We start from the raw sequence: 14,862 nt of genomic DNA, 5'->3' as shown, positions 1-14,862 counted from the left end.
TGGCATAGAGGCTTGGCTGCACCCAGGCTGCACTCCTGAATTCTTATTTCCCATCAACCAGCACCAAGACACCTGAGGCAATGGCTGATTCCTGGCCTGAGTTGAATCTGGGGCATCTGGTCTTCCCTGAAAAATGGAGGCTGCTGGAGACTGCGAGGGGCAGGTCAAAAGGTGGAAAACCCGACTCAAAGGGGCTGCCTGTGGTCAAAGAGGGAACAATTTGAGGATCAAAAAGAAAAAAGACTTCTTTGGACCAGACACATCAATTTCTTTAAAATCCTTGGGTTCATCATGACAGCGAGAAATGAAAACTCACTAATCACTTCAAGGATGTTAGACAACCAAAACATTTTAAGTGGGAAACGTGTATTTATTCTTCCTTTCCCTCTGGGTGACAAGGTAGCTGGCATTTCACACCTCTAAGGAAGGCGTCATTTTCCGCCTGTCTTTGCAGCCACCTCAAGCCTGGAGATGCTTAGTGTTTGCTAAATCAGGAGCACGAGGCAATTCTCCACCGGTTTGGACACCTTCCCACCATATCCATGATTACCTTGGCTAATTGAGGGAACTGTCAGCTCCAAATTCTCAGTAGGAGGCCTGGCTGGTGTGCATCCTTAGAAACATGGGATGGTCTGGGGTGCCTTTGCCTTTGCTCTGAGGCTGGAGTCCCTCATTTCCCATATCAGGTGACTGAGGATGTTACCAACTTCCTAACTTCGTAGGCAGGCCCCACGTGCTGCCACGTTCAGACTTATAACCACCCCATCCTGTGGAGTGCGCCTCAGCACCTCTCTCTGGTTTTGTTAAACTGGCTTCATCCCAAGAGGGTCCCCAGTCACACTTCGTTGAGGAGGGAGCTGTGTCTGAGCCCGGGATGCCCTTGGCAACCCGGACGGGGACCAGGTTCATCTCCTGGGCTCCCATCCCTCTCTGAGGAAGGGCGGACAGCAAAGTGACATCGGAAAACCAGAGCGCCGGGCATCAGGCCCCTCACTTTCTGTCAGTGGAGGCCCCTGAGAGCGGGGAGCTCAGCCTGGGCACCTTGCAGCCCTGTGCCCACACCAGAGCCTGGCTCCTTCTAGAGGTACAATACATGTTTCCAAATGAGAGGAATACCAGAGCGGAGACCCACGTCAGCCCCCTGCCAGCTCGGGACATGGGGCAAGTACCGCCTGCTCCGAATCTCCGTGTCCTCATCTTGAAGGGGCAACAAGGCGGCCTTCTCAGGAACACGGTGACAATGAGAAGCAGGTGATGGTGACCATGTCTGGAGTGGAGCTGGCACTCGATGGACACTGCATTTCTCCTGTGCAGGCCACCCTGACCCACCAGCGTCCTCAGGAGCTAAGGGCTCAGCTGGGTTTATCCCCAGCTTCTCCTGTGTCCCACTGTCCCCATGCCCTGCCCCTGGGTGGGGACATTTATCCAGCCATGTGGGTGACAGGGGAACAGCACTCGCCTCGCCCAGGGCCCAGCCAACCCTGGAGAGACACTTCCAGACTGTCACCCTGTTCCCTGAGGCTCGGCGGGAACTCGGGGCCCTCACATTGGTCCAGCCCCTCCGTCCACTGCCCCACAGCTTTCCATCACGGTCCTCACTGAGGCTCACGCCGTCTTTGTGAGGCACTTGTACGTAAGCCCATCTCACCATAACCCTCTCAAAAGCCCTGTGATCGGGGCAGGGAATTAACCCCACTGAACAGAGCAAGAGAGAGCCACTTGCCAGTGGTCACTCAGCTGGGGGCCTGGGCCACACAGCAGCAGGTGAGCTTCCGGCCAAGGTTACTGTAACCCCACGGCGCTCAGGCCTAGGATGACCCCTGTGAACGCTTACCAACCCCCAAAACATCCCAGAGGACCGCAGGCGCCAGGATGTCACCTCTCGATGTTTACAGCTTTTCTCAGGAGAACTCGGTCATAATACAATCCCTTCAACACAAAACCTCAAAATAATCCCATATGAATTATGGAGTGAATGCCCTATTCACAAGAATTTTGTCAAACAAATCAAAGTCGTCTAAAGTATTTCGGACAAATGTGAGTTGTTTGCCCAGTGCAATCCCTGATGCCTTAGTAATTAGAGGTCCCTTAGGGGAAAAGTGTGAGAACCAAACAAGCTGGAGAGGGGTACCAAGTGTGGGGTCTGAGGCCAGAGCCACAGGAGTCCCTCCCAGCTCCATCCTCAGACCTCTGTGGCCTTCAGGAGGCCACTGAGAACCCCTGAGCCTCAATTTTCTCAACTATAAAATCGAGTGGTAAGACTTCCTTCAAAGGACACTGTGAGATTTCCATTTTTAAAAGTATACTTAAACTCTACACGAATACTGACTGTCCTTTTTTTCTAAAATAGGCAGCTTGACATTTTTTCCCCTGTTCTCTGCCCTGTCGCTAAACTTTAAGAGATGAAAATGAGATTTGGAATAGAACATGTGATCACCTTTTTTGTATATAATTTTTGGTGAATCCTAAGAGGATTCCAGAGGTCACTATGGGAGTCCTAAGTCCTTTGAGACTGGTTGGGTTTGTGGTTTTACCTAAACAAACAAGCATAGTCAGAGGAAAACTACTTGTCCTTGTCTCTGATTACCTAATTGCCTATTTCTTACTTCCAGCTTCACATCTTTTAAGCCCCATGGCCTGTCTCCATGCCATGTGCCCTACAGTCTGGAATTGGGCCTTGAACCCCTCCAGGCCACCATCCCCACCTAGACACAACCTGCTTCTTACCCAGTGATGTTCTTATTTGATGCGGCCTTTCCGCCAACTCTAGAACCTTCCATGTGCACAGCTCCAGGTCACCCCCAAGTCCGCAGGCTCCAGGAATCTTCCCCTTACCAGGGTGTGTCTCCTCCCCGACCCCCAGCTCCTGGACTCACCTGCATGTTGCCTACCTCACCTGGAAAATTGGGAGCTGAGGGTCATTAGGTGTGACCTGTTTCATTCAGAGGCCTGGAGCTTCTTGAGGGAACAGAGAACCAGCCCTCCCGTTCTGCTTGACATGTAGTCTTGTAGCTGGTACTTAAGACAAGCCTGTGATTCCAAATGAATTGCATTTAAATTATCTCTTCTCAAAGGATGAATTAGAGCAGCATTGAATGATAGCTACAGTTTTTGGAACCAGATCACTGGATTTAGATTATTAAATATCAAAATATTAAAATTCCCCAATGTGGGAGGACGGGTCAGTTCATTTCTATAGATGATAACACGTGCTGACTATTTTCTATAATGACCTTTGACGTTCCTTTTACATCGACTATGGAAATAATTTCTCCTTTCTTCTCATTTCACACACAAACTGTTGTAAACTACATTTTTGTTCCTCTTTTGGTGAAAAAAATAATTAACATGAACATGAAGGCACAAGATTGTTATTAATGCAGTTAATGATTTTTAAATAAGTCCAAATAGGCCCTAAACCCCATTTGTCAACCTGCCAGCCCCTCCCCAAGTCTGTCACTGCAACACCCAGGATTAAAATGGCAACGTAGTAAAACATTTGCATCTCCATGTTCCAAGGACAGGGCCCTAAAATAGACGCAGGGACTGAAAATTACAGGAAAGTCAGTGAAATTCTAGGATTGCAGAGGTTCCCACAGGCCCAGCCCTCCCTCGTGGAACGTGAGGCAGGAGGAGTCCGGGCACCTTTGCTTGCGGGAGACTCGGGGTGGGGAGTGCCCAATCGTGCACCCCTTGAAGGCCGAGGGGAGAGAGGTACAGATCACCTGACACCTGCAGCAGGCTGTTGTCACCTGGCACCGCATACCACCCCCAGGGAGGGCCACCCCAGGATCACTGGGCAAAGCCCAAAGCTGTGTGCTCGCCCTGGGGCTTGGGGTGTGGAGTGCCGTGCGGGCTGTGAGGTGCTAGCCTCACCCCTCTCTCAGCTCTTGCCTTGGCAGGAGGTGGTCCAGGGCGGCGGGATGGCAGGGTGCTGACCAAATCAACAGAGGAAGGCCCTGGGAGGCGGTTCTGGCAGTAAGGACAGTGTTATTCGTGGGGACAGGGAGGGTGGGCCCTGGGGGGTGGCCTGGACTCCTGGACCACTGTTGATGTTCTCTGTTCAGGCTTGGGAGGTTGTCACATGGGTGTGTCCACTTTGTGATGATTCAGTAGGATGTTTTGGGCCCTTTTCTGTGTGTTTGTTTCTCCATAAAGGTTTGAAAAAATCCCAGGCTCTTTAGTAAAGCCCAGAGGGGTGGTGGGACCCCCAAGAATGAAAAGACTGTATTCCCACCAGCTTGAAAGGAAGAGGGCTCAGAGCTGTATTTAATCTGTTCAAAGGAAATAAAGAAATTGGGCATGTCTTGCACAAGGGAAAGAAGAGTCGTTTGTCCAATGTCTGAGGTTAACAGGTACTCAGAAAACAGAGGTCTCATGGCACTGTAGGGCCTTCTGCTGTCCCTGGCAGGCTGAGCTCTCTCCCACCCACTCTGAGGGCACACAGAGGCTTGGGCTGGATCATGTCCGTGTGTGTCAAGGGTCGTCTGCTTGAGTAGCTCTGTTCTCCCAGGAAACACCCCACAGAGGGAGAGGAGAGGTGGCAAATGAATGAACAGCGATGATACTGGTGTTATCACTGAGTATCAATTATGTCGCAAATCGGGAAAAAAAAAAGACAACTTAAACCTATGAGGAAGGTATTTTTATTAGCCACCTTTTACGGAGGGGAAAACTGGGGACCCAAGCAGGTTAAAAACTTGGGACACAGTTTACACAGCCATCCAGGCTGAGTGCTGCCTTTCCCTTCTACAGATCTGGTCAGGACAAGAACAAGGGAATTCCCCGAGTGTCCGGCCACGTTGGCCCTCCAGGTGCGGCCTGTCCTGTCCTAGGTGCTGCTGCCTCCTGACCCATCTCCTGGTGACCATGAGCTCCACAGGGTTCGGCCTGTGTGCGCCCCAAACCCAACTCTCCCCATGAGCTTCAGGGCTGTCCGTGGGTCGGCCTCGCCTTTCCAGCCCCATCTCACCCTCCAGTGGGACCCATCCTGCACCCTCCCCTTCCCTGCTGACCCCGGCCACAGCCAACAGTCTCCCCACCTGCAGCCCACACGGGGAAGTTTGCTTTGTGCAAGCTTTACTCTTTAAGAGCTTTTACTCTTTCTCTGACTATAAGATTGATATATCCTTTGTAAAAATATTTAAGCCCTATAAAAATATCAAGGAAACAGGGAACGTGTCCCAGGATCCCCCTTCAGTGAGCTGTTCTAAGGTTTGCGGCACACACCAGGCATGCACATTGTTTGTTCTCAATGGGCCATTTCGCACACATCTGACTGTGTGGGTTTTGGCGGATGATGCTGGCAGGGGTTGTCTGGGGCTCTTCGTAACTCCAAGATAAAAGCACTCCTGGCCACCACACATTGCCACTCCAGATGTTTCTCCTGGCTCCCCCTTCACCCACTGCCTGGGTGTCCTTGTCTCAGCCACATGGACTCCTCACAGATGTGAAGAGCCCTTCCCTTCATCTCCTCTGTTCCCTGCTCTCCTCCCTGGCACAACTCTCATCCACTTTTCTATGAATTTTAATAGATTCTATGTCTCTTTCAGGGCCTCTCTTAACCCCTATGGAGGGGGAGAGGGCAGCCTCCTGCTCTGAGCCCCTGGGTTATCTGTACATACACCCTCCAGGTGGGAATCAGGTGTGTGTTTAGTTTCAGTTCGTTTTATTCCCAGTCTTAGGGAGGTAGCATTTAGTCTTTTACCATTAAGTGTGATATTAGCTGTGGGTTTTTGCAAATGTTTACCTTTCTCTTTCATGGCATCTCCCCTTAAGCCAATGCAATAAAGCAAGAAAAGGGAATAAAAGGCACGTAGGTCAGGAAAGAAGAAAGATGGCATGATTGTTTGTGGAGAAAATTCCAAGGAATCAACAAAGATATCCACTAGAACTAAAAATGAGTTCAGTAAGTTTGTAGGATACTAGATAAACCTTCCAAAATTAATTGTATTTCTATATATAATAGGAGTGAACACATGGAAACTGAAACTAAACATACACTATCATTTACAATTACTCAGAAAAGAGAGAAATACTTTGGTGTAAATCTAACAAAATATACTTTGTGTGCTGAAAACTATAAAAAGCTGATGAAGGAAATCAAAGAAGATTAAATAAATAAATGGAGAACCATGCTGTGTTCATGGATGGAAGACTCAGGAGAGTAAAGGTGTCTATTCTCCCCAAACTGAAATACAAGCTTATCATAGTTCCTATTGCTAGAAAGATATTTTGCAAGTATAGACAAGACTGTTCTAAATTTTATATAGAAAGAGACTAGAATAGCTAAAACAATTTTTAAAATGGAGAATAATGTGGGAGGGATCAATCTATTTAATTTCCAGACTTACTACTTAACCAAGACAATCGAGACTGTGGCATTGGTGGAGGGATAGACACATCGATCAATGAAACAGAACAGAGAACACAGAAATAGACCCACACAAATATGCCCAACTGATGTTGACAAAAGTGCAAAAGTAAGTCAATGGAGGAGAGACAGCCTTTTCAACAAATGATGCTGGAGCAATTTGGACACCCGTGGGGGAAAAGGAACCTCAACTAAAGTCGCACACCTTATATAAAAATAAACTCAAAACAGATCATAGACTTAACTGTAAAATGTAAAACTATAAAATTTACATTAAATAATAGAGAAAAATCTTGGGATCCAGGGTTAGGTAAAGAGTTCTTAGACCTGACACCAAAAGCATGATACACAAAAGAAAAAAAATTGATAAATTAGACTTCATCAAAATTTAAAAACTTTTGCTCTGCAAGCAAATCTGTTAACAGGATGAAAATACAAGTTTCAGATTGAGAAAATATTTGCAAACCACAATTCCAAAAAAGAACTAGTATATAGAACATATAAAGAACTCTTAAAACTCAACAGTGAAAAAACAAGCAGCACAATTAGAAAATGGGCAAAAGACAGGGAGAGACATCTCACTGAAGAGGTTGTACAGATGGCAAATAAGCACATGAAAAGATGTTCAATATCATTAGCCATCAGTGAAATGCAAATTAAAACCACAATGAGACATCACTACACACCTATCAGAATGGCAAAAATAAAAAATAGTGACAACACCAAAGGGCAATGAGAATGCAGGGAAACTGTATCATTCCCACATTATTAGTGAGAATATAAATGGTACAATGACTCTGGAAAGCAGTTTGGCAGTTTCTTTAAAAATTAAATGTGCAATTACCATATGACCCAGCAATTGTATCCCTAGGCATTTATCTCAGAGACACAAGATTTATATTCACATAAAAACCTGTACATAAATGTTTACAGCTGCTTTATTCATAATTGTCAAAAACTGGAAACAACCCAGCTGTCCTTCAGTGGGTAAATGGTTAAACAAACTGGCTCATCCATATCATAGAATAATGCTCAGCAGTAAAAAAGGAACAAACTACTTAAAATATTTTTTATTATGGTAAAATACACATGACATAAAGTGAACTGTTGTAACTCTTTTCTTAGTGTACAGTTCGGTGGCATTAAATACATTCACATTGGTGTCCAATCATCACCAACATCCATCTCCAGAACTTTTTCATCTTCCCAAAGTGAAACTCTGTACCCATTAAAAAATGACTCTCCATCTCCCCCAGCACTTAGTAACCACCATGCTGCTTTCTGTCTCTATGTATTTGACTATTTTAGGTACTTCACTATATTTGTCCTTTTATGTCTGGCTTATTTCGCTCAGCATAATGTCTTTGAGGTTCACCCATGTTGTAGCATGTTAGCATGTCTCAGAATTTCATTCCTTTTTAAGGCTGAATTATATATATATATTTATATAATTTATATAATATATATAATTTATATATATTATATAATTTATATGTGTATATATATATATCACTTTGTTTAATTTATCCAACAGTGAACACTTGGATTGCTTCCACATTTTGGCTATTGAACACCAGTGTACAAATACCTGTTCAAGTCCATGCTTTCAATTCTTTTGCATATATATCCAGAAGTGGAATTGCTGGATCAAATGGTAATTTCTACGTTTAATATTTTTGAGGAACTTCCATACTGTTTTCTGCAATGGCTACATTTTCCGCTCCCACCAGCAGCATACAAAGGTTTCAATTTCTTGCCGTTTGCTGTTTTCAGTTATTTTGATTATAACGGTCCTAATGGGTGTGAAGCAGTAGTTCAGTGTGGTTTTGATTTTCATTTCCCTAATGATTAGTGATGTTGTGTACATTTTCATGTGCTTATTGGCCATTTGTGTATCTTTTTTGGAGAAATGTCTATTCAAGCCTTTGCCTGTCTTTGCATCAGGTTGTATTTTTTGTTGTTGTTGAGTACTAGTTCCTTTTCTCTTCTGGATATTAATCCCTCATCAGATATGTGATTTGCAAATATTTTCTCACAGTCTTTGTGTGGTCTTTTTCCTCTGTTGATTCGTATGATGCACAAACGTTTTTAATTTTGATGAAGTCCAATTTGTCTATTTTTCCTTTGGTTTCCTGTAGCATCTAAAAACATCTTCCCCAAATCCAATGTTGTCAAGTGTATCTTTATGTTTTCTTTTAATAGTTTAATAGTTTTAACTCTTACCTTTAGGTCTTTAATCCATTTTGATATAATTTTTGTAATGGTGTTATGTAAGGTTTCAACTTCATTTCTTTGCCTGTGGATATCCAGTTTTCTCAGCACCATTTTTTGAAAAGACACTTCTTTTCCCATTGAATGGTTTGGCACCCCTGTCAAAAATTATTTTACCAGTGCTTCCGTGGTGGCGCAGTGGTTAAGAATCCACCTGCCAATGCAGGGGACATGGGTTCGAGCCCTGGTCTGGGAAGATCCCACATGCTGCATAGCAACTAAGCCCACGCGCCACAACTACTGAGCCTGAGCTCTAGAGCCCTCAAGCCACAACTACTGAGCCCACGAGCCACAACTACTGAGCCTGAGTGTCACAACTACTGAAGCCCACGCACCTAGAGCCTGTGCTCCGCAACAAGAGAAGCCACTGCAATGAGAAGCGCGCACACCTCAACAAAGAGTAGCCCCCGCTCGCCGCAACTAGAGAAAGCCCGTGAGCAGCAACGAAGACCCAACGCAGCCAAAGATAGATAGATAGATAGATAAATAAATAAATAAATAAATAAATATATAAATTCAGGTGGCTGGCCTCTCTCTTACCCAGTACGTTTTGGTCTCTGGCATTTCATTCCTTTTCTGTGGCTCCTATAACAAGTTACCACAATTTTAGTGGCTTAAATTTTGTTCTGTTCCTTTATAGTTTTAACAGATTTATTCTTTTCCAGTTCTGGAGGTCAGAAGTCCACAGTGGGTCTCACTGGGCTAAAATCAAGGTGTGGGAAGGGCTGTGCTTCCTCTCGAGGCTGGAGGGGAGGCTCCATCTCCTTGCCTCTTCCAGGTGCTGGAGGCTGCCCGCGTGTGCTGGCCGGGGGCCCCTTCCTCTACCTTCAGAGCCAGCAATGGCATCCCCCCACCTCTGCTTCCACTGGCACCTCTCCTTCTCTGACTTTTCTACCGCCCTCTGTCCTGTATGAGGACCCTCAGGACTACACTGAGCCTGCCGGGTAAGCCAGGACAGTCTCCCCATCTCGATGTTTAATTTAGTCACATCTGCGAAGGCCCTTGCCACGTGAGGTTATGTGTTCACAGGATCCAGGGGTTAGGACGTGGACTTGAGGGAGCAACGACTCTGTGTCTCACAACCATCTAGAGTTTGCCCAGCTTCAGGGCTCAGCAATCTCCATCCACACACTTCCCAGCACCCTGGCCTGGCGGCTGGTTCGCGCTCAGCTGGAAGGGCGCACACTCCCCCACGACTCCTCTGCCCAGAAGTCCAGCCCAGGGCCGTCCCCCAGGGAGGTGGCTCCGTCCCTCAGACAGATCATGGCCTCCCTTTGCATTGTGCCTCCGTATCTCGTCCTGGGGACTGGCCTGGCCCCTTCTGTCCTAAGCAAGGCTGAGCCCTGAGGACCTGGGCTTTGGATTACATCCTTCATTCCTTCCCAAGGACCTGCTGCATGACCTTCTTCCTGGCTCTGTGTATCAGCCTTCCCTTCTCCTCCTTCTGTGTTATTTGGATGCTTTTTTTCCAGCCATAACCTACTTGGATCTCTTCCGTCTTGAAAGCCCCCTTCAGGGACCTCGCCTCCTCTTTTTCTGGTGTTCCCTTTCTTGGTGAATGGTGTCACCACACAGGAGCCCTCTCTCCTTCTCACATCATCCATCAGACCCTCCAGATTCTGTCTCCCGGTCAAACCTATGCTGAGTTTTCCTGCCTGAGTCTGAGTTGTAACCTCTTGTGTCTGATGTTACAACCACCTAACAGCTGGTCTCCCTTTCTTCATTCTAGGCCCCTGGTCCTTCCCCAACATGGCTGCTAGAATGATCATTTTGCAATATATATCTAATCATATTCCACTCCTGTAAAAAAAACCTCCAGTGAATTTGGAATGTACCAGAACATGTAACACATATTACTCCCCTCTCGTTCCCTGGAACTTGAATGAGATCCTAGTCTCAAAAAATATTGAACACTTTATAGCACTTGCTATGTACATAGAAAATTTGTGCATATGCAGACTCACCAAATCCAGGAGCTGCACCATCATGAAGATTAGATCCCAAGAAAATCAAATGGCCTTTAATTTTATGGACCATTTCTTGAGCTTGGTCGATTGAATACAGTGGGGCTTTCTCAACAGAAAACTTCTAAGTGTGGGTGCTACACAGAACAGGCAACATTCTTCTTTTAACAGGACAGTTTGGAGAGTCCTTTGGTCGCCCCATAAACTCACTGGGAAAGATCCTCCCTGGGCGGGAGACCGACCCTTCTTGGTCACACTGTGGCATTGAAGCCAGTATAGGACATGGCCGTTAAACAGAACAGAGGAAGGCAGGGCAGACTTCCTCTCTAGGATTCAAAGAAGGGTGAATTAAAAGGGACAACAAACTTTCATTTTCTCCCCTATATTTTTTAGCAAGGATTTTTAAGGCTGATGCTCATCTTAGCTATCAGACATCCTAAGGGGAGAAAAAATTGACTCTGTATTTCTGAAAAACAACATGGTAGGTATCCAAAGCTTTAAATCTGACAGAATAATTAGCCTCATGCAGGACTTGACAAAGGCAATAAAAATATGGACAAAGGTTTATGTATAAAGAAGTTCTTGTCGAGTTACCCATAAAAGCCAAGACTTTTAAAAAGTGAAAACTCAATGTTCAACAATAGGAGAATAAACGGTCACATTAAATATGACCCCTTCGTGTGTTGAGATGTTACGCAGCCATCTGATATGGACAGATGCTCCTCGCCCAAAATAAAGGGAAATAATTGTTCACATAACAGAAGGCAAACTACCCTAAAAATCTATGTTAAGGCTAGAAGCATATGAGCCAAAATATTAACTCAGTTGGAATATGGATCCTGGTGTTATAGTCATGACCATTTTCTTGTTTATTTTTGTCCTTAGTTTCTGAATTCTCCCTAATGACAACAGCTTATCTTCATGATCAGAGGGCAGCAGAATTAGAGGCTGCAGAACTGACAGTTGCGGTCCTGGCGCTCTGCCTGAAGGACACGAAAGCCGCAGTACTGCACGCAGCGGATGGGGGCAAACTCCCGCCTTTCATTGTCCGCACGGGGCTGAGCAGCTGAAGTGTGCCAGGAGCTGTGCCAACCCTGGGGGCGTAGCGGTGGGTAAAGCCAGTGTCACCTTCTAGGTGCTTCCAGAGCCTGGGGAGGCCGGCAGGTCCATTCCGCCACTGAGCGCAGTGGAGGGGGGGTCTTGTCTCTGTCCCTAGGGCATAGTAGATGCTCAGTAAAGAGTTGCCGAATGAAGAAAAGTCTCTTAGTAAAAACAATAATAGCCAACATTATTATCAAGTGTGTCCCTAGGTCAGGCATTGTCCTAAACTTCACTTTTTTTTTTTTTTTTTTTGGCCGTCCCATGCGGCATGTGGGATCTTAGTTCCCCGACCAGAGATCAAACCCACACTGCCTGCATTGGAAGCGCAGAGTCTTAACCACTGGACAGCCAGGAAAGTCCTCTCACATTTTAACTCATCCGGTCTCCCTAACAACCCTCCTGATTTTACAGATGAGGGAACGGAGGTGCTGAAAGGGCAGGAGCGCAGGGAAGATGGTGCAGGAAGAAAGTGAGAAGCCTGCCCCCGAGCCTCGCCTGCCTTTCACGTCACCAGGGCAAGGACACAGGACGACGGTGAAGGTGACTGCCTCGGGCTGGCCCGTCCTTCCCAGAGGAGGTGGCAGGAACGGTCCCGACATAGTTCATGTGGCAACAAAAACCTTTTCCCGTGTGAATGGCCATCCTGCCATCCTCTGAAACCAGCCGAGTTCTCTGGAGCCAGCTGTGGAGTGCCCGCCCAGCTTTCTTTTCCAGGCCTCCGGGGGGACACTTGTGTGCTGAAGGTCCCCAGAGCAGGCAAGGCGTAGCCAGGCAGGAGAGGAGGGAGAGGGGAGCCAGCCCTTGATTAAAGAGAGAAGTCTCTGGAAAGCCAAGAGCACAGATCGAATTTTCTCCTCTTACAGGAATAGGGAACTGAGCTGGGTCTCCCATGCTAGCCTGTGATCTTGGATTATGTAGGAAGGAAGATATGAAATGTGTGCACATTGCAAAGCCCAGGAATGAGGCCAGGACTTGACACGCAACCACTCCGGGGCTGTCTTCTCCGCTCCTGCCTGAAATGTGTATTTATCAGTTCTTTGATGGCAAGCTGCAACATGCCTGCATCCTTAAATAATGAGTTGCTTAGTCTGGCTTATGTAGGGCTTCCTAGAAATGCTATCATACTTTGCATCACCTTCAAGGTCATGCTCATAACAATACACTTCCTTCCTGAGGTTCTCCCAGGCCGGCGCGTCCAGGACGCTCTGCGCAACCTGTGCTAGGCACCTGTCCCCTCCCCTACAGCTCTGTGCCGGGATCTGTGTGATGCACTCTCACCCGGGTGAAGTTCCCAGAACACCTTGTCCAGGAGAAACAGAGAGCAGGTGCCATGAAAGTGAACAATTTAGTAAATTGGGTGCAACTCTGTAGATTCTGGAAAGCTTAGAGTCCCATTTACTGCCATGATTTCTGCTGTCTTTCCCACAGGTGTGTGAGAGCACTGCTCACATCTGCCTCCACGGCCTGTGTTGAAGGTGTGCTTTTACTGAACGCACACATTCGTGTTCACGTTGTCCTTAGCTGTTCGTGTACCGTGACGGCAGAGTTCGGTGTTAGCCTGTGTGATCCACAAAGTATAAAACACTTACTACCTGGCCCTTTGCCGGAAAGTTTGTGACCCCATTTTGGATGCTATTTCTCCTTTCTTACCTGTAAACACTTTAGTTTCCATTACATTTTGGCCTCTAACATTCCCAAAGTTTCTCTTCTTCCTCTGCCCGGCCCTGAAACAGATAGGGTGCATTTTTAGAATATGTAAAAGCAGAGTGAGGGTCCCGGTGTGTTTGTCAGGATGCTGACAGAGCAGGTGACAGCGACAGGATTTGCAGCTGGGCCTTGCTGTGTACCACCCCCCTCCCCGATGTCCATCTATAGTGGGGCCCAGCTGGCCTCCAGCTTCTAGTTTCCTGCTTTCATTTTCGGTATTCATTTTATTCTTAGCCTTAGTTTGACACTTCCTCTTAGCAACATGCAAATTTCAGGCTTCCACAGATGTCTGGAAAGTTACAGCCCCAGCATGTCAGCCCCGAGGGTGGGATTGCATAGGGGTTAATTTTTTTTTAACTTTCTTGACTATATTTTTTTGAGTTTTCCACAAGCCGGTATTGTCTTGTAAGGAGGAAAATCCTTTGCAGCGTGTTCGCAAGAAATCCAGGTTTCAACCCTGCTCCCTCTGAAAACTTTCCTCACCAGGCTTGTTAAGGGCTTAGCTCACAAACGTTAGTTAGTGAGCCCCTTCTGCACGCTAGAGGCCGGGGATGTGGAGGAGTCATAAGTGGGCCCTGCCCGTGAGAGTCTAGCAGGGAACAGAGAGGTTTCCATATGCAACCAAAATTCAAAATGGCACAGAGGATGGTGGAGTGATGGGAAAGGTTTTGGGAACAGGGAGAGCAAGGTGGTGATACGCCACTGGTGGGGACCACGGGACACACCACTCCAGGCAGTGTAGGCAGGTAGGCTGGAGTCTACCAGAATGGGGTCCCGGGGCTCCTGAGTGTCTGAACAGTACGAAAGGTATGAAAGGGCGAGAGAGAAACCATGGCATTGGGCTGGGCCCCGTCCTCGCCTGCATGTGGGGCAGGCAAGGACGGGGTGGTGCCTGGCTTTGAGGGACCCCTGGTTTATTGGCAAGGCTGAATTACCTGAGACTTTCAATCAGGACTGATTTGAAGAGATTTATTTGTGTCATAGAATGAAAGCTAGAAATACAATTTAATTTGGTAACAAGTCAGTCCCACAGCGGTGGCACCAATCTCCATTCCCAACAGCAGTGTATAGGGATACAGTTTCTGCGAATCCTAACCAGCATCTGATGTCGTCGTTGTTTTTATGTTAGCTGTTCTGATAGGTGTTTAGAGCTATCTCATGTGGTTTGCACTTCCCTCAGCCAATGATAGTGAACGTCTTTGCATGTGCCTGTTTGCCATCTGTACATTCTCTATGGTGAGATGTCCCTGCACGCCTCCGCCCACACCGAACATTCCTTTTTCTTCCTTTCACAATAATATTTAGAGAACAAATTAGTGGATGCAAGTGTTAGGGATGTGGTGACGGAACAATTCTGTATCTGGATTGTGGTGGTGGTTATACAAATCTTCACATGTGATTAAATGACAGAACTACACCCATTGAACCAAGGTCAGTTTCCTGGTT

General features: G+C 46.7%; 1 protein-coding gene across 5 annotated transcripts in view; it reads right to left on the bottom strand.

Annotated features, from left to right (window-relative positions):
* Nucleotides 1-14,862, bottom strand: part of LOC309665353 (small ribosomal subunit protein uS3m) — a 182,265-nt gene that overhangs the window by 17,647 nt on the left and 149,756 nt on the right. Inside the window, exons 6-7 of one of the 5 annotated variants that reach the window (XM_082471594.1) lie at nt 13,360-13,433; nt 13,230-13,267 (exon numbers count right to left, since the gene is read on the bottom strand). The exons of 1 other annotated variant lie outside the window; for it this stretch is intronic. In XM_082471594.1, coding sequence (XP_082327720.1) covers nt 13,263-13,267; nt 13,360-13,433 — 79 coding nt within the window. In that variant the 3' untranslated portion in view covers nt 13,230-13,262. 3 more of the 5 variants (XM_082471570.1, XM_082471571.1, XM_082471591.1) reach the window with 3 other exon arrangements.

Source organism: Balaenoptera physalus (genome assembly GCF_965194825.1).
Source record: "Balaenoptera physalus genome assembly, chromosome: 8".
Taxonomy (NCBI): Eukaryota; Metazoa; Chordata; class Mammalia; order Artiodactyla; family Balaenopteridae; genus Balaenoptera; species Balaenoptera physalus.
Note: the sequence above shows the minus strand (reverse complement) of the source record. Positions and strands in the feature narration are given on the sequence as shown.